General features: G+C 45.9%; 1 protein-coding gene across 2 annotated transcripts in view; it reads right to left on the bottom strand.

Annotated features, from left to right (window-relative positions):
- Positions 1-39: 39 nt before the first annotated feature.
- The window catches only part of DOCK11 (dedicator of cytokinesis 11), a 291,743-nt gene continuing 278,066 nt past the window's right edge, over positions 40-13,716 (bottom strand). For both annotated transcript variants that reach the window (XM_040406100.1, XM_040406099.1), the window contains 4 exons: positions 13,084-13,274; positions 12,340-12,440; positions 9,426-9,564; positions 40-759 (listed from right to left, as the gene is read on the bottom strand). In XM_040406100.1, coding sequence (XP_040262034.1) covers positions 673-759; positions 9,426-9,564; positions 12,340-12,440; positions 13,084-13,274 — 518 coding nt within the window. In that variant the 3' untranslated portion in view covers positions 40-672. The remainder of the gene's footprint in view (positions 760-9,425; positions 9,565-12,339; positions 12,441-13,083; positions 13,275-13,716) is intronic.

Consider the following 13,716-nt stretch of genomic DNA (forward strand, 5'->3'; position numbering starts at 1 on the left):
TGTGATGGACTGTGGTATTTGACTCTGTTGGGTGGTATAATGTGCCACAATATGATATTGCTGGCCCTGCCTTCCATAAATTTGGACCCAACTAAAAAACGGGGCCACTTCTAGTATTTTTTCCAAGGCCACTTTAAGTTCCCAGTCCGCCCCTGGTCACTGCTGTGGGTGGCGTTTGTCTGAGGAGGAATCTTCAGACATTTTCTATGACAGGACCAGGAAGTGTGGTTCAACACGGACCCAGTAAGCATCAAAATGGGATCAGTGTGGGAGTGGTGAGGGTGGGTATCCATTATTTTATTATTTTTATAACACTTTGAGCCTTTTCTAAAGAATTTTGCCCCACTGGACAAACCCTTTAAGACACCACATTACCTGCAGTCTTGGATAACTACAGGCCAAGCACAACATGGTGCCACTATCAGCTGTGCCGACATAACCAGCACTGCTACATATGTATGTACAACTTTAAAGAAGCCTATACAGTACAGTGCAATCAAAATGAATATAACCTAACACCACTGACATTATGGAATCTCAGCAGGTACATTCTATTATGGCGCCAGGACAAGCTCTCGTTAAAATCCACATGAGCTTAGAAGTCCATGCCAGATTATTCCTGAGATAGATGAATGTAAGGCTCGGTCTTCTTCTCTGGCTCCCGGGAGTAGCTCATTCAGCTGCGGTCCCACTGATGGCACAGAAGACATGCAAGGAATTCTGCATCCATGAAGACTGCATATTATCTTCCTGATAAATCTACAAGAAAGAGGCACAACCCACAGTTCAGATGGTCCCAGATGTCACATTTATCCCACAAATGAAATTGTTTCTCTCCCACTGAATTTACCTTCAGAGCTTTCCAGGCGCAGCATTTAAAGAGAAAAACATATACGTTACTTTTCCTGTTATCGCACATAGACTATAACGACCAGAAAACGTCAATCCAAAGACAGGGTGAAGGTAGTCATGAAGGTCTCATCACTAGGACCTCCATCACAATATTTTTTTCTTTAAAAGGCAATGAAATCTAGCCCAAATGTCTGAATTAAGCAACTTATGTATTTAGGGCACACATGCGCACTCCCTATGGCCCTTAAAAGGCCAGTGTACACACCTTAATTCCTCCCCAGAATATGTCTGGTTGTCTCTAAGTATTTAAGGCACCCTCCCCTATGTTAAGGTGTTATGTTCCATTTGTCTGCCTAATTCCTGACTCTGATTCTCTGCTGCCTGACCTGATCTCTGTCTGACCTTCAGACTCTGCCCCATTCACTTCAATGGAGCTGAGCAGCAATACTGGACACAAACCAAGAAGTGGAGAGATGAGTTGAAGCATGACGACAGAATCGGACTATTAAAAATCTGTTTGTGATCTGTTAACATGGAGAAATTGATAACCGCAGCACTCTCTGTCTTCAGCAGTGTATAGTTTATTCACCAACTGTGCGACGTTTCGACTTCACAGAGTCTTTCTCAAGCAGTTGGTGAATAAACTATACACTACTGAAGACAGAGAGTGCTGTGGTTATAAATTTTTCCTACGGATCATCGGGGGCCTGTCGGGCTTGGACCCAACACCGCTGGCACCACCGCCACTGGGACTTATTCTGAATATATTCAGTGAGCAGTGCTATTTTCTTTTCTTAATAAGCTGTTACCATGGAGACACATAACTTAACAGGAGTAAGAGACACAAAACAATAGGAGATTTTTAATTAAAGGGGCTCTGCAGTTTGTTTACACTGATGATCAGCTTCTGATCGGCGGGGGTCCGACACCCGGGACCCCCGCCGATCAGCTGTTTGAGAAGGCAGCGGCGCTCCAGGAGCGCTGCGGCCTTCTCACTGTTTACCGCAGGCCCAGTGACGTCACGACTAGTATCAACTGGCCTGGTCGCGGCTAAGCTCTGTTCACTTGAATGGAGCTTAGCCCCGTGCAGGCCAGTTAATACTAGTTGTGACGTCACTGGGCCAGCGGTAAACAGTGAGAAGGCCGCAGCGCTCCTGGAGCGCCGCTGCCTTCTCAAACAGCTGATCGGCGAGGGTCCCAGGTGTCATCAGTTTAAACAAACTGCAGAACCCCTTTAAGAATTGCATTAAGACTTAAAGGGGTTGTCTCACTTCAGCAAATGATATTTATCATGTAGAGAAAGGTATTACAAGCCACTTAGTAATGTATTGTGATTGTCCATATTGTCTCCTTTGCTGGCTTGATTCATTTTTCCATCACATTATACACTTCTGGTTTCCATGGTTACAACCACCCTGCAATCCAGCAGCGGTGGCCGTGCTTGCACACTACAGGAAAAAGCGCCAGCCTCTCTGGTGGCCGGGACTATGGGAGTGCATATAGGCCAGAGCTTTTTTCTATAACGTGCAAGCATGACCAACACTGCTGGATTACAGGGTGGTCGTAACCCCTGGAGACAATCAGTGTATAATGTGATGAAAAATGAATCACGCCAGCAAAGGGGGAAATATGGACACTTACCAGGGTCAGACCGGCCATAGACTGTACAGGGAAATTTCCAGGTGGGCAGATGCCCAGGGGGCTAAGCAAGCCCTCCTCAAGCCACGACCCGGTAAATATTAATTTAATGCTCTCAACATTGATTAATGCTAGGAGTATCAGGTACTCATGCCACAGGTGCCACCCTGCATTCAACTATATCGCCATCCTCAGGACGGTGACACAGTTGAATACTGCAGCAGGAGTGGCAATATTTTGTTCTGCACTGTGTATTTGATGTTGCTGGGCGGTATTTTGTGCTGCACTATGCTATTGCTGACTCTGCCTACTTCTGTTATCCCTGTCTTCTGTCAATTTAAACCCATCTACAACGTGGGGCCACTCTTAGTTTTTTTTTTTTTCCAGGGCCACTTTAAGTTATAAATACATTTGTAAGTGTCTTGTATTAAAGGGGTTGTGTCACTTCAGCAAATGGCATTCATTTTGTAGAGAAAGTTAATACAAGGCACTTACTAATGTATTATCCATATTTCCTCCTTTGCTGACTGGATTCATTTTTCCATCACATTATACACTGCTCTTTTCTATGGTTACGACCACCCTGCAATCCAGCAGCAATGGCCGTGCTTTCACTCTATATTAAAAAGCACCACCCTACGTGAGCTCAGATGGTTCCGACCACTGGAGGCCAGCACTTTTTCCTATAGTGTGTAAGCACGGCCACTGCTGCTGGATTGCAGGGCAGTCATAACCTCTGGAAATGAGCAGTGTATAATGTGATGGTAAAATGAATCAGTAAGTGCCTTGCATTAACGTTCCCTACATGATAAATGCCATTTGGTAGAATAAGACAACCCCTTTAATTAAGCATTGCAAAGCTGCTATACTTTTCATTTTAAAAGCTAGTTTAGAAAAACGTTTGGAAAGGTGGATTTTCCCTTTAAACTTCATTTGCATAAACCCCTTGATAATTGAGGAGAATGGAGGGCATCACAGACCAGGGAGTGTAGCAGGGTGCCTCAGCAAGCTACACCTACCTGGCTGGGGTATTAAGATACATTTCTAGGGCAGCATAGTGAATCATGATGTCGAATAAGAATGCAGAGATAGAGAAGTGTTAATTTTAACGTAAATTTGATTTCCCTTAGTCCTAACAGCAGCACAAGTGGGGGGAGTTATCCCCTGTGAAACTGGTAGGACAGGTGGAATTTTTATTGATTAAAATTGCTACCAAGACAATTAAACAATTAACCCCCCCCCCCCCCTCTATAAAGAGACGCCCGCCCTTAAACCAGTGCTTTATCAGCAAGTACACAAACAAAAACAGGGTGGGAAATTTGTGTGCTGCTGTTAGGACTAAGGGAAAACAAATTTACGTTAAAATTAACGCTTCCCTTACGTCCTAACCAGCAGCACAAGTGGGGACCTAGCAAGGAGCGACAGACAAATTGGGAGGGTTCTTCCTTTTTTTATTTTTTTTTATGAGAGGGCGGCACTGAGAATGGTACGTCCAAATGCCACTCCCTCAGAGTGCCTAGAATCTAGGCGGTAATGCTTTATAAAGGTGCTGTGGGAGCTCTAAGAGGCTGCAGCACAGATTTGTTCTAGCAGGACCAAACTTTTCTCCGCGTATGAAATAGATACTGCCCTTGTAGAGTGGGCAGTGACAAAGGATGGAGGAGCCAACCCCTTGGCTAGAAAAGCTTCATGGATTGCCTCTTTTACCCATCTACTCAAAGAGGGTTTAGAGGCCTTTAGACCTTTGTTTTTCCCCGACAAGGACAGCAGGAGGTGTTCGGATCTTCTGAAGTCCACAGTTCTGTTCAGATAGATTCTGAGATTTCTTGAAATGTCCAAGGAATGGAGGGCTTCTTCCTCTGGAGATGAGGGAGAGGGACATAAAACCGGTAAGGTGATGGTCTGATTACTAATTTCTAAATGATGGTACCTTGGGGACAAAGGTCGGTAGGAACCTCAACAGAACTCTGTCCTGGAGGAAGAGGGTACAAGGCTCAGCGGCCGCTAAGGCCTGCAGTTCTCCAATCCTCTTGGCTGAAGTTATGGTCAGTAGAAATGTAACCTTTAAAGATAAAAATCTAAGGTCCACATTTTCCAAGGGTTTAAAGGGGGAAGAGGATAGCCCCTTCAGAACCACAGATAAATCCCATTCAGGGATAGGTCTCAGGATTCTAGGTTTTTGTCTTTCGGCTCCTTTGAGGAACCTCCTGAGTAGGGGGTCTTGAGCTAAAGGTCTACCTAAACAGGCAGAAAGCGCACTGGTATGAACTTGCAGAAACTGTAGAATCGCTGAAAGAGGAGGATCTGAGGGTACAACCTCTTTATCAGCACACCACTGAAGGAAGATCTTGTATATCCTTGAGTAAGCTTTGTTTGTAGACTCCGCCCTGGCGTGTGAAATGGTTCTCAAGACCTCCGCAGAAAGCCCTCTAGCTTCTAGTAGGGACCTGTCAATCTCCAGGCTGTCAGATTGAGTTTCCTCAGATCTAGGCAGGGGCCTGTGTCCTGATACACAAGGTCCTGCGTTAGGGGAAGTCTCCAATATGTGCCCTGACTCATCTTCATGAGCTGGGTGAACCAAGACCTCTTCGGCCAGAATGGTATTATCGCAATGACCGGGGTCTGGTCTTGCTTGATTTTCGTCAATACTGTCACGGGGTAGAGTCGCTGGTATAAAGATAGAGCGGAGGTGCACCCCCTGAGCTGCCACCCGGTCCCCTGTCCCTGCCTACTTGAACCACCCGCCCTAGGTGACGGGGGGCAACTGGGCGACAGTCCCTGACCTGATTAAGTGCAAGCAGAGAGATAGAGACGGCAGGGAAGCGGACAGCCAATGAGAGGTAGCACTAGAGCGGACAGAGAGGTGGAACAAGCAAGGTACCACCAAAAACGGAAGGGCGAGGCGGGTCAACTAGCCGGGGTCAGTCCAGGAGGTCACGTCAGTACAATAGAAGAGGCAAAGACAAAATCCAAAATTAAGCCGAGGTCAAAATCCGAGAGGTAGCGTCAAGGTTCAGGGAGCAGGCAGAAGAGGTGTCAGGAAGCAGATCAAGGGTCAAATCCAAAGGTAAGCTAAATAACAATAATACACACCCTAATGAACCAAAATCACAGGCGACCTGTAGCCAGCAGGTTGCCTGTATTTATAGTGGGGAGTGAGGGTCATGTGACGGAGTGATCAGCTCGGCGCTCAAGGCAGACCTAGGAGCAGGGAGCCTCCCAGCTAGCAAAAGCCGACCTGGGAGTGAGGCTGAACACAGATCCTTGCTCCCGAAGCGAAGCAGCAGGTGTGTGGCTGATGGGAGACCGAGTGCGCCCTCGGCGCCCCATTACAAATACCCTTGGTATCATGGAAATTGGAGGGAATATGTAAGCCAGCCTGAACCTCCATGTTATGGACAGAGCATCTATCGCCAGAGGATTGTCCTCCTTGTAAAGGGAGCAGAATCTGTCCACCTTGGCGTACAAACGGGTCGCCATCAAGTCGATCTCTGGAACACCCCACCGGAGTGTGATCTGGGTGAAAAAATCTCTGTTCAATGACCATTCGCCTGGAACTGGCAGACCCCGACTCAGCCGATCTGCAACTACGTTGAGATTCCCTCTGATGTGAACAGCCGAAAGGTGGGATAGACTGGTTTCTGCCCAAGCAAGAATTAAAACAACTTCCTGGAGGAGAGGTTGAGATCTTGTGCCTCCCTGTCTGTTGATGAAAGCAACTACTGTCTTATTGTCCGAGCGGACTCTTACCGCCTTCCCGCGGATAAGAGGAGCAAAGCGGTAGAGAGCGAGACGAACTGCTCTCAATTCTCTTAGATTGGATGACAGAAGCCTCTCCTGCGGACTCCAGGTACCTTGTACTGGATTCTCCTCCAGATGGGCTCCCCAACCTAGAAGGGAGGCGTCTGTGGTCAACGTGATCCAACGAGGTTGAATCTAGGACCTCCCATCTGATAGGTTCCTCTACCACCTGAGGGAGGAACAGACCTCGGTAGACAGGGAGTGCGTCTTGTCCAACCCCTTGGGGTTGCGATTCCAGACTGCTAACACTTCTTCCTGAAGTGGACGCAGGTGCCATACATGTGGCCTAACATCTTCATGAGTGTTCTGATGGATACCCGCCGAGGTGCCATGAGGAACTGCGTGGCTCTTATCACTCGATCCTTCCTCTCTGGAGAGAGGGAAAGGGTCATCCGTTCGGAGTCTACAAGAAAACCCAGGAACATCCTGGAAGTAGATGAAACGATCTCCGATTTTTCCCAATTTATGAGCCAGCCTAAGCGCTGGAGAGACTGAAGAGTCAGCTGAAGATGAGATAAAAGAATGTCTAGAGTGGCGGCTTTTAGAAGCCAGTCGTCTAGGTATGGCACGATTTTTAGCCCTTGAAGCCTGAGTTGGGCAACAACCAGAGCCACAACTTTTGTGAAAGTGTGGGGAGCGAAAGAAATGCCAAAAGGCAGCACAGCAAACTGGTAATGTTTTACCACATGTAGACCGCAATTCTTAAAAATCTCCTGTGAGCTGGATGAATAGGGATATGAAGGTAAGCATCCTTCAGATCTAAGGTGATCATTAGATCGCCGGGGTTTAGGATGCTGATAAGTGATCGAATGGTCTCCATTCTGAAGCGCTTTGGTCTTATGAACCGATTTAGGTAACGCAGGTCTATGATCATGCGCCAATCGCCCGACGGCTTCGGAACTAGAAAAACGGGGAAGAATACTCCCAGCCCTTGTTCGCGAGGTGGAACTTCCTCTAGGGCCATTTTTTGAACATAAAGGAGAACAGCATTCTCTAAGATAGACTGTTTGGTCTGGTTTAGGGTTCTGGTTAAAACTAATTTCTCTTCGGGAGGGGACAGAAAATATATTTTGTACTCAACATAATTATTTTTAGGACCCACTGGTCCGGAATATTTTGCAGCCAGGCCTGCTGAAATAAACTTAGACGACCTCCAACTGGAGGGGAACTGAAATTCTGAGCATCGCACAGACGATTTGGAGGGGAAGGTAAGCGGGAGAGTCATAGATCCGCTTTACGGTCCTTTCAACGACCGCGACCCCGTCCGCATCTGCACGACTCCTGACGTCTCTGAGACCTTGAGGGGCCCTGGGTTCTAGAACTTCTGGGCCTACTCCGGCCCCGAAAGGATTGTTGGGGGAGGGACTTCCCCTTTTTATCCGCCAGGCTCTCCATTATCTTATCTAATTCTGAACCAAAGAGTCTTCCTGGTTCATATGGTAAGCCACACAGATTGAATTTGGAGGCGTTATCGGCAACCCAGGGACGCAACCATAAGGGCCACCGACTGGCGGCAGAGAGAGCCATGCCTTTGGCAGCTAATTTCAGGTGCTGTGTGGAAGCGTCACACAAAAAGTCAGTTCCAAGGAGCAAGGTCTTGAACTGGTCTAGCACGTCAGTTCTGGAGACTCCAGATTCCAGGTCCAACTGAATTCTGAGAACGCGGGACCGAACAAACTCCGCGACTTATGAGGAAACAACTGCAACTAAAGCAGAGGCTGCAACTGCGGAATAGCTGTGCCTCAGAGTGCACTAATGGATCCTGAAGGTTGCTTCCGTCATCAGAAGGAATTAAGGTCCTCTTAGACAACTTGGAGATCGCAATATCGACCTTCGGAGGCGGTACCCACAGTTCTGATTCCGACTCCTGGAGAAGAAACATCAGTTTAAATCTCTTCGTGAGAACTGGACCTTTTTCAGGATGCTTCCATTCAGTTAACATAAGCTTTTTTAAATCTTTGTCCACTTTAAAGGCCCTTGGCCCCCTAGAGGTGGACGGTGGAGCTTCCCCTTGCTCAACATCATGATCCCTTGATCGGATGGAGCGTAGAAGTCTTTGCGTCTTCTCAGCAGGAAACATATAGGTGGCATCATCTTCATCAGAAGAGGAGGAGGAACGGTCTTCAACCGAAATAATGTCTTCAGCCATAGGTACAGGACCTGGCGATGAAGCTCTGGGCCTCTTAGAAGAAAGGGCGCTCTTGATTTCCATAATGGAATTACCCATGAATTCCTTTATCCAGCCGAACATGTCACCCATCGTGGGTTGCGTCGGAGGAGGACGGCATAAAAGTACACCTATTGTATTCATAGGAGTCCGGCATCGGCATCTCGCGGTTGGAACAAGTTAGGTGCTTCTGTTTATGGGAGGATTTCCCATGCTGGTCACCATTGGGAGACGCCATCTGAAAAAACAACTTGGAAAGTAGTTTAGAATAGACTCACTGCAGGCAGAGAGGGAGAGTATGGCGTCTGCTGAGCTTATATAGCTAACAGACCCTCCCCCTAGCGTAGCTCCCCCCCCCCCCCCCCGCGCAAGTGACCCACTGTCACTACTTTATTTATTTATAAAAATAACAGAAGGGCCCCCCGATTATATGTGTAAATATGTGTCGTCTGACGCACTTCCGGGTATGGCGCGCATGCACGCGAAGCGCCAAGCATGGCAGCCAGGACCGCGGCCGTATACAGGCCGAGCCTCCACTCCAACGTGGGTTGATGGGGGCTCACTCACCCGATCTCAGGTGACGCCCTGTAAGGGCGGAGAGGGCTCCTGCAGGCGGATATCGCCGGGATATAGAGGTGCCAACAGACCCTTATCATCTAACTGCGGCAGAGGCCATAACCCAGCAGAACCTAGAAAAAAAACGGCCACAAGGACCAAGAACTTGGCAGCAAACAAATCAAAAAGGTAACAGGCAGCGCCTGAACCTGTCCTCAGTCCACAGGACAGATAAAAAAAAGCACTGGTTTAAGGGCGGGCGTCCCTTTAAAGGGGGTGGGTTAATTGTTTAATTGTCTTGGTAGCAATTTAAAACAATAAAAATTCCACCTGTCCTACCAGTTTCACAGGGGATAACTCCCCCCACTTGTGCTGCTGGTTAGGACGTAAGGGAAGGTTGTGGGATAGGTACCTGCTCGTGGATAATGTCAGACAGCTCTTTCACCATCTCCCTGAAGTTTGTTTTGAGTCCCTCATGGTATTCAACCTGATCCTCTTTGATGAGCCGTTCATTCAGGTCCAGGGCTGTGGCACACGCTTGTATAAACTGTCTATATAGATAAGAACATAAAGGACAACTTACAGCTTTTTATACACTCAGTAGATGCATTTCAGACGATCTGTCCCATTTATGTTCATATTGACTGTGCTGACAAAGACTAGAATGGTGAAGCTGGAACAAAATAACATTCTGCTGATCGCCGGCTACGTGCAAGGCAGTTTCGACAATGAAAAGACTGACCTGTAGCCATGTAAAGCTTCATTCACACGTCAGAGGTTTGGTCAGTGATTGTGAGCCAAAACCAGGATTGGAGCCTTTACAGTGGTAAGGTATAAGGCAGGCATCCTCAAACTGCGGCCCTCCAGCTGTTGCAAAACTACAACTCCCAGCATGCCTGAACAGCCTACAGGTATCAGCCTACAGCAGGGCATTGTGGGAGTTGTAGTTTTACAACAGCTGGAGGGCCGTAGTTTGAGGATGCCTGGTATAAGGGAAAGATCTGCACCTGTTCTGTGTTCAGAGCCGCACCTGGTTTTGGCTGAAAATTGCTGATGGAAATCACTGACCAAACACTGACGTGTGCATGAGGCATTAATGAGAAATTCCAGGGCAGTTTAAAAGGGTTCTCCAGGAATAGCTAATTTTTTAATTAGCGGCGCAAGTGACTATGCCCATCCGGAAGTAAATAAGCCGGGGAGCAAGCATGCAGGAACGGACAAGCAGAGAGCAGGTAATCCTTCAATGGCATAGGCAGGCTGTGGGCACCACTTAAATGTTAATTATTCCCAGAGCCCATTTAATGACTTTTATTGTTAAAACTATATGTATAGTTCTGTATGGGATAAGTAAAAAATTTGCAAATAAAAAGGACCTTTTTAGTAAATCATTACTGGAAACGTGGGTGCGGAGTATCCAACTACAATACTTGTTTTAAGTCCAGATACTTGAAGATACAGAAATAGAAAATGAGGACGGATTATAATTCTCCAGTTTGATTGGAGAATGTAAAATAATGTGAATCATTAATGATTGATTTCATGAGTCACTCAGTGTTACTAGTGGGACACTCCCTGTGCATGCTTACTAGTCACTTTTCTTAAAGGAAATGTGTCACCAAAAATGTTACCTGCCAGTTAAACTCAGAAAGCAACACATTTTTTCTGTTTTTATTTTCTGCTTACAGATTTTTTTCTTACTCTGTTTCCTGAACGTGACTATGGAAGCGGCCATCTTGCCTGAGCTGTTCTTATGAGCATTTAGAAAGCATTAAGAAAATTGCTTTACGGCAGCCCCATGGTCCATAGACACAATGGTAAGGAGAGGACCTCATTGACTTATAGGGCAGAGTCTTCTAGGCATGCTATGTGACATGTGCAGAGGTCCTTGTACAAGAAAGGATAGATGAGCTCTGACAATCACCTATTGTAAAAGGTAGATTGTGTCTTATCTCTACACAAAGATGATATCATTAGGCTACTTTCACACTAGCGGCAGGACGGATCCGACAGGCTGTTCACCCTGTCGGATCCGTCCTGCCTCTATTTCATCGGACCGCCGCTCCGTCCCCATTGACTATAATGGGGACGGGGGCAGAGCTCCGGCACAGTACAGCAGTGCATGGCGAGAGGCCGCTGGACTAAAAAGTCGGACATGCAGTACTTTTAGTCCGGCGGCCTTTCGCCGTGCACTGCCGTGCTGCGCCGGAACTCCACCCCCGTCCCCATTATAGTCAATGGGGACGGAACGGCGGAATAGCGGCAGGACGGATCCAACAGGGTGAACTGCCTGTCAGATCCGTCCTGCCGCTAGTGTGAAAGTACCCTCAGGATTAAAATGACAGATAAGCAGATAACTGCAGTAAAGTGATCTGTACAGACCAAGACGTGTCGCCTATTATTATACTTGGTGGCCAGTACGAAAACAGCTGGAATTTATAGTTTTTGTTTAACTATAGATATTGACATGGAAAATTAAAAATAACATCATCAAAAAAAAATTTTTTTTAAATAGGTTAAACATTAAAACGTGATTTAAACAACAGGTCATTTTCTGATGACACAAGCCCTTTAAGTTTTCTTAAATCATTAAGAATGGGAAGATATTTGCTGGGGAAACCAACACTGATTCTTTAGTCCCATACTATATCATTGGTGATTCAAGGTCAATTTAGGAACCTTCTGTCAGGCACAGATTTCACATCTCCTGATTTGAAAGGGGTTTTCTGCAGTTTGATGAACCCCCACATAATCATATGTATTCTACTAGGAACCACCCTAATTATTTATTGAAGGAGATGGAAAGCAATGCTAACTGCGTCCTTCATTAAAGGGGTTTCTAGAACTTTGATATTGCCTGCCTATCTGTAGGGTAGGCCATCAATATCAGAACAGTGGCACCGCAAGCCGTCCCTTGTGTACTAGGAACAGTCCCATACATTTAATAACATCTCAGGCAAAGCTAATACACTGTGTTATACCCAGTGCATGGTCTGAAGAGGTGGTGCAAGACACAGAGATTAAAAGAAAAAGAGAATCTATGTGTCATGTGGCGCCCCAAAAGTCCAGCCCTAGGTATGATACAGGGGTGCCGGTGTACAGTAGCACTCTATTTACACCAGTTGTATGGTGAGAAAGCTAAATCTCCCTTAGTGTATCAGTTCTGCTCGGATTGACCCTTTAATTCCCAATAATGCATGTCTGTAAAGTAAAAAAAACAAAACAGGGTCTCTAAAGGAGACAGACATAAAGGACAGACCTATGTCACATTACATTGCCTAGTAGCATAGGCCAAGGCTGAGCAATAAAACAAAGCAGTATCAACATACTTAAAAAGATCTTTTAGCTCCTTTATCTTTTTGCTTGTATACTTGCTGGACCGACTGTCATCTAGGAAAGCTCTGGCATAGGCTAAAGGACCCGCATTTACCTGTAAAATATATATATATATATTAGTATGAAAGGTAGACATATCTGTACAGAAAAATACATCCCGCCACCCACTGGACTCGAATGAAGAGAATTAAATGAATGAAATACATTACAAGTTTTACTGAATCTTTTCCCGCAAAACTATACATCAATCTGCTCAGCTCCTCCTGCTCTATAACATGGTGCCTGCAGCTCAGACACAGTGTTCAATATGGCAGGTTCCTCTTAAGCATATCACCCAACACATTCTTCAGCACCATGGATAGAGATACCTCTCATAGCTACTACTCCTTAAAGGAATACCCCTTTAAGGGGACTTAAAGGGGTATTTCAGTTAGAACAAAGTGGCCCCTATCCACTGGAGAGGGTATAACTGTTGGGGGTCTTGTGCTCCAGTATGGATTGAGTGGCAGGTTGAACATGTGCACTGCTACTCCATTCATCTCTATGGTCCTGCCAGAGATCGCCCAGTACAGCCCTTGGCTATCACCAGTAGCCCCACAGACTTTGAATGAAACTGGGACCCCCGCCAATCTAACAGTAATTCCCCACCCAGTGGATAGAAAATACATTTGTTCTAACCAGGTCAATAAATGAAAGGCAAAACACATGACAGAGAAGTCATTTAGGAAATGTTTTACCTGCACAGACACACAGCCTTGTAGTTTTAGCTGTAACTGGATCATGTCCACATCTGGAGATGAGCAGATCTTCTGCAAATCTGCAGTCTTGTCTTTAATCTCATCAATGGCAACATCAATGGGCTTGAGGTCCATCTGGTGCTCATAGATCACAGGTATTCTTTTCTTGACATACGGAAAAGAGTTTGATGCTGAAAATGAAATATGTATTAAATGATAAAATTTGTGCCCAACAAATATTATTTTATTTAATTTGTCTTAAAGAAAACAAACCAAAGACAGGTCACAGATATACATTAACTCTCACTTAAACCCTTCTTACCACTTATAGTTTATTAGATGATGAATCATATCAGTCATATACACAAAACAGAGGGGGCCCCAGAGCAAAGATTAAACACTACGGTGTCTGATTTTGATACCCACAACAGAGGAGTTTGGTTTTTTGTTCCCCTCCTTGCTCTTTCCATTACCTCTGGGCCTCTCCTAGTTCCAATGCCAACTGTAAACTTTTTATAACTTTTTGTATCGCCATATTCTGAGAGCCATTTTCCCATCGCTGACATTTTGGGATACATATGACTTTTTGATCCCTTTTTGTTCACCAAGGAGGTTTAATGAAACATTTTTTAG

This window comes from Bufo bufo, chromosome 8 (assembly GCF_905171765.1).
Source record: "Bufo bufo chromosome 8, aBufBuf1.1, whole genome shotgun sequence".
Lineage (NCBI taxonomy): Eukaryota > Metazoa > Chordata > Amphibia > Anura > Bufonidae > Bufo > Bufo bufo.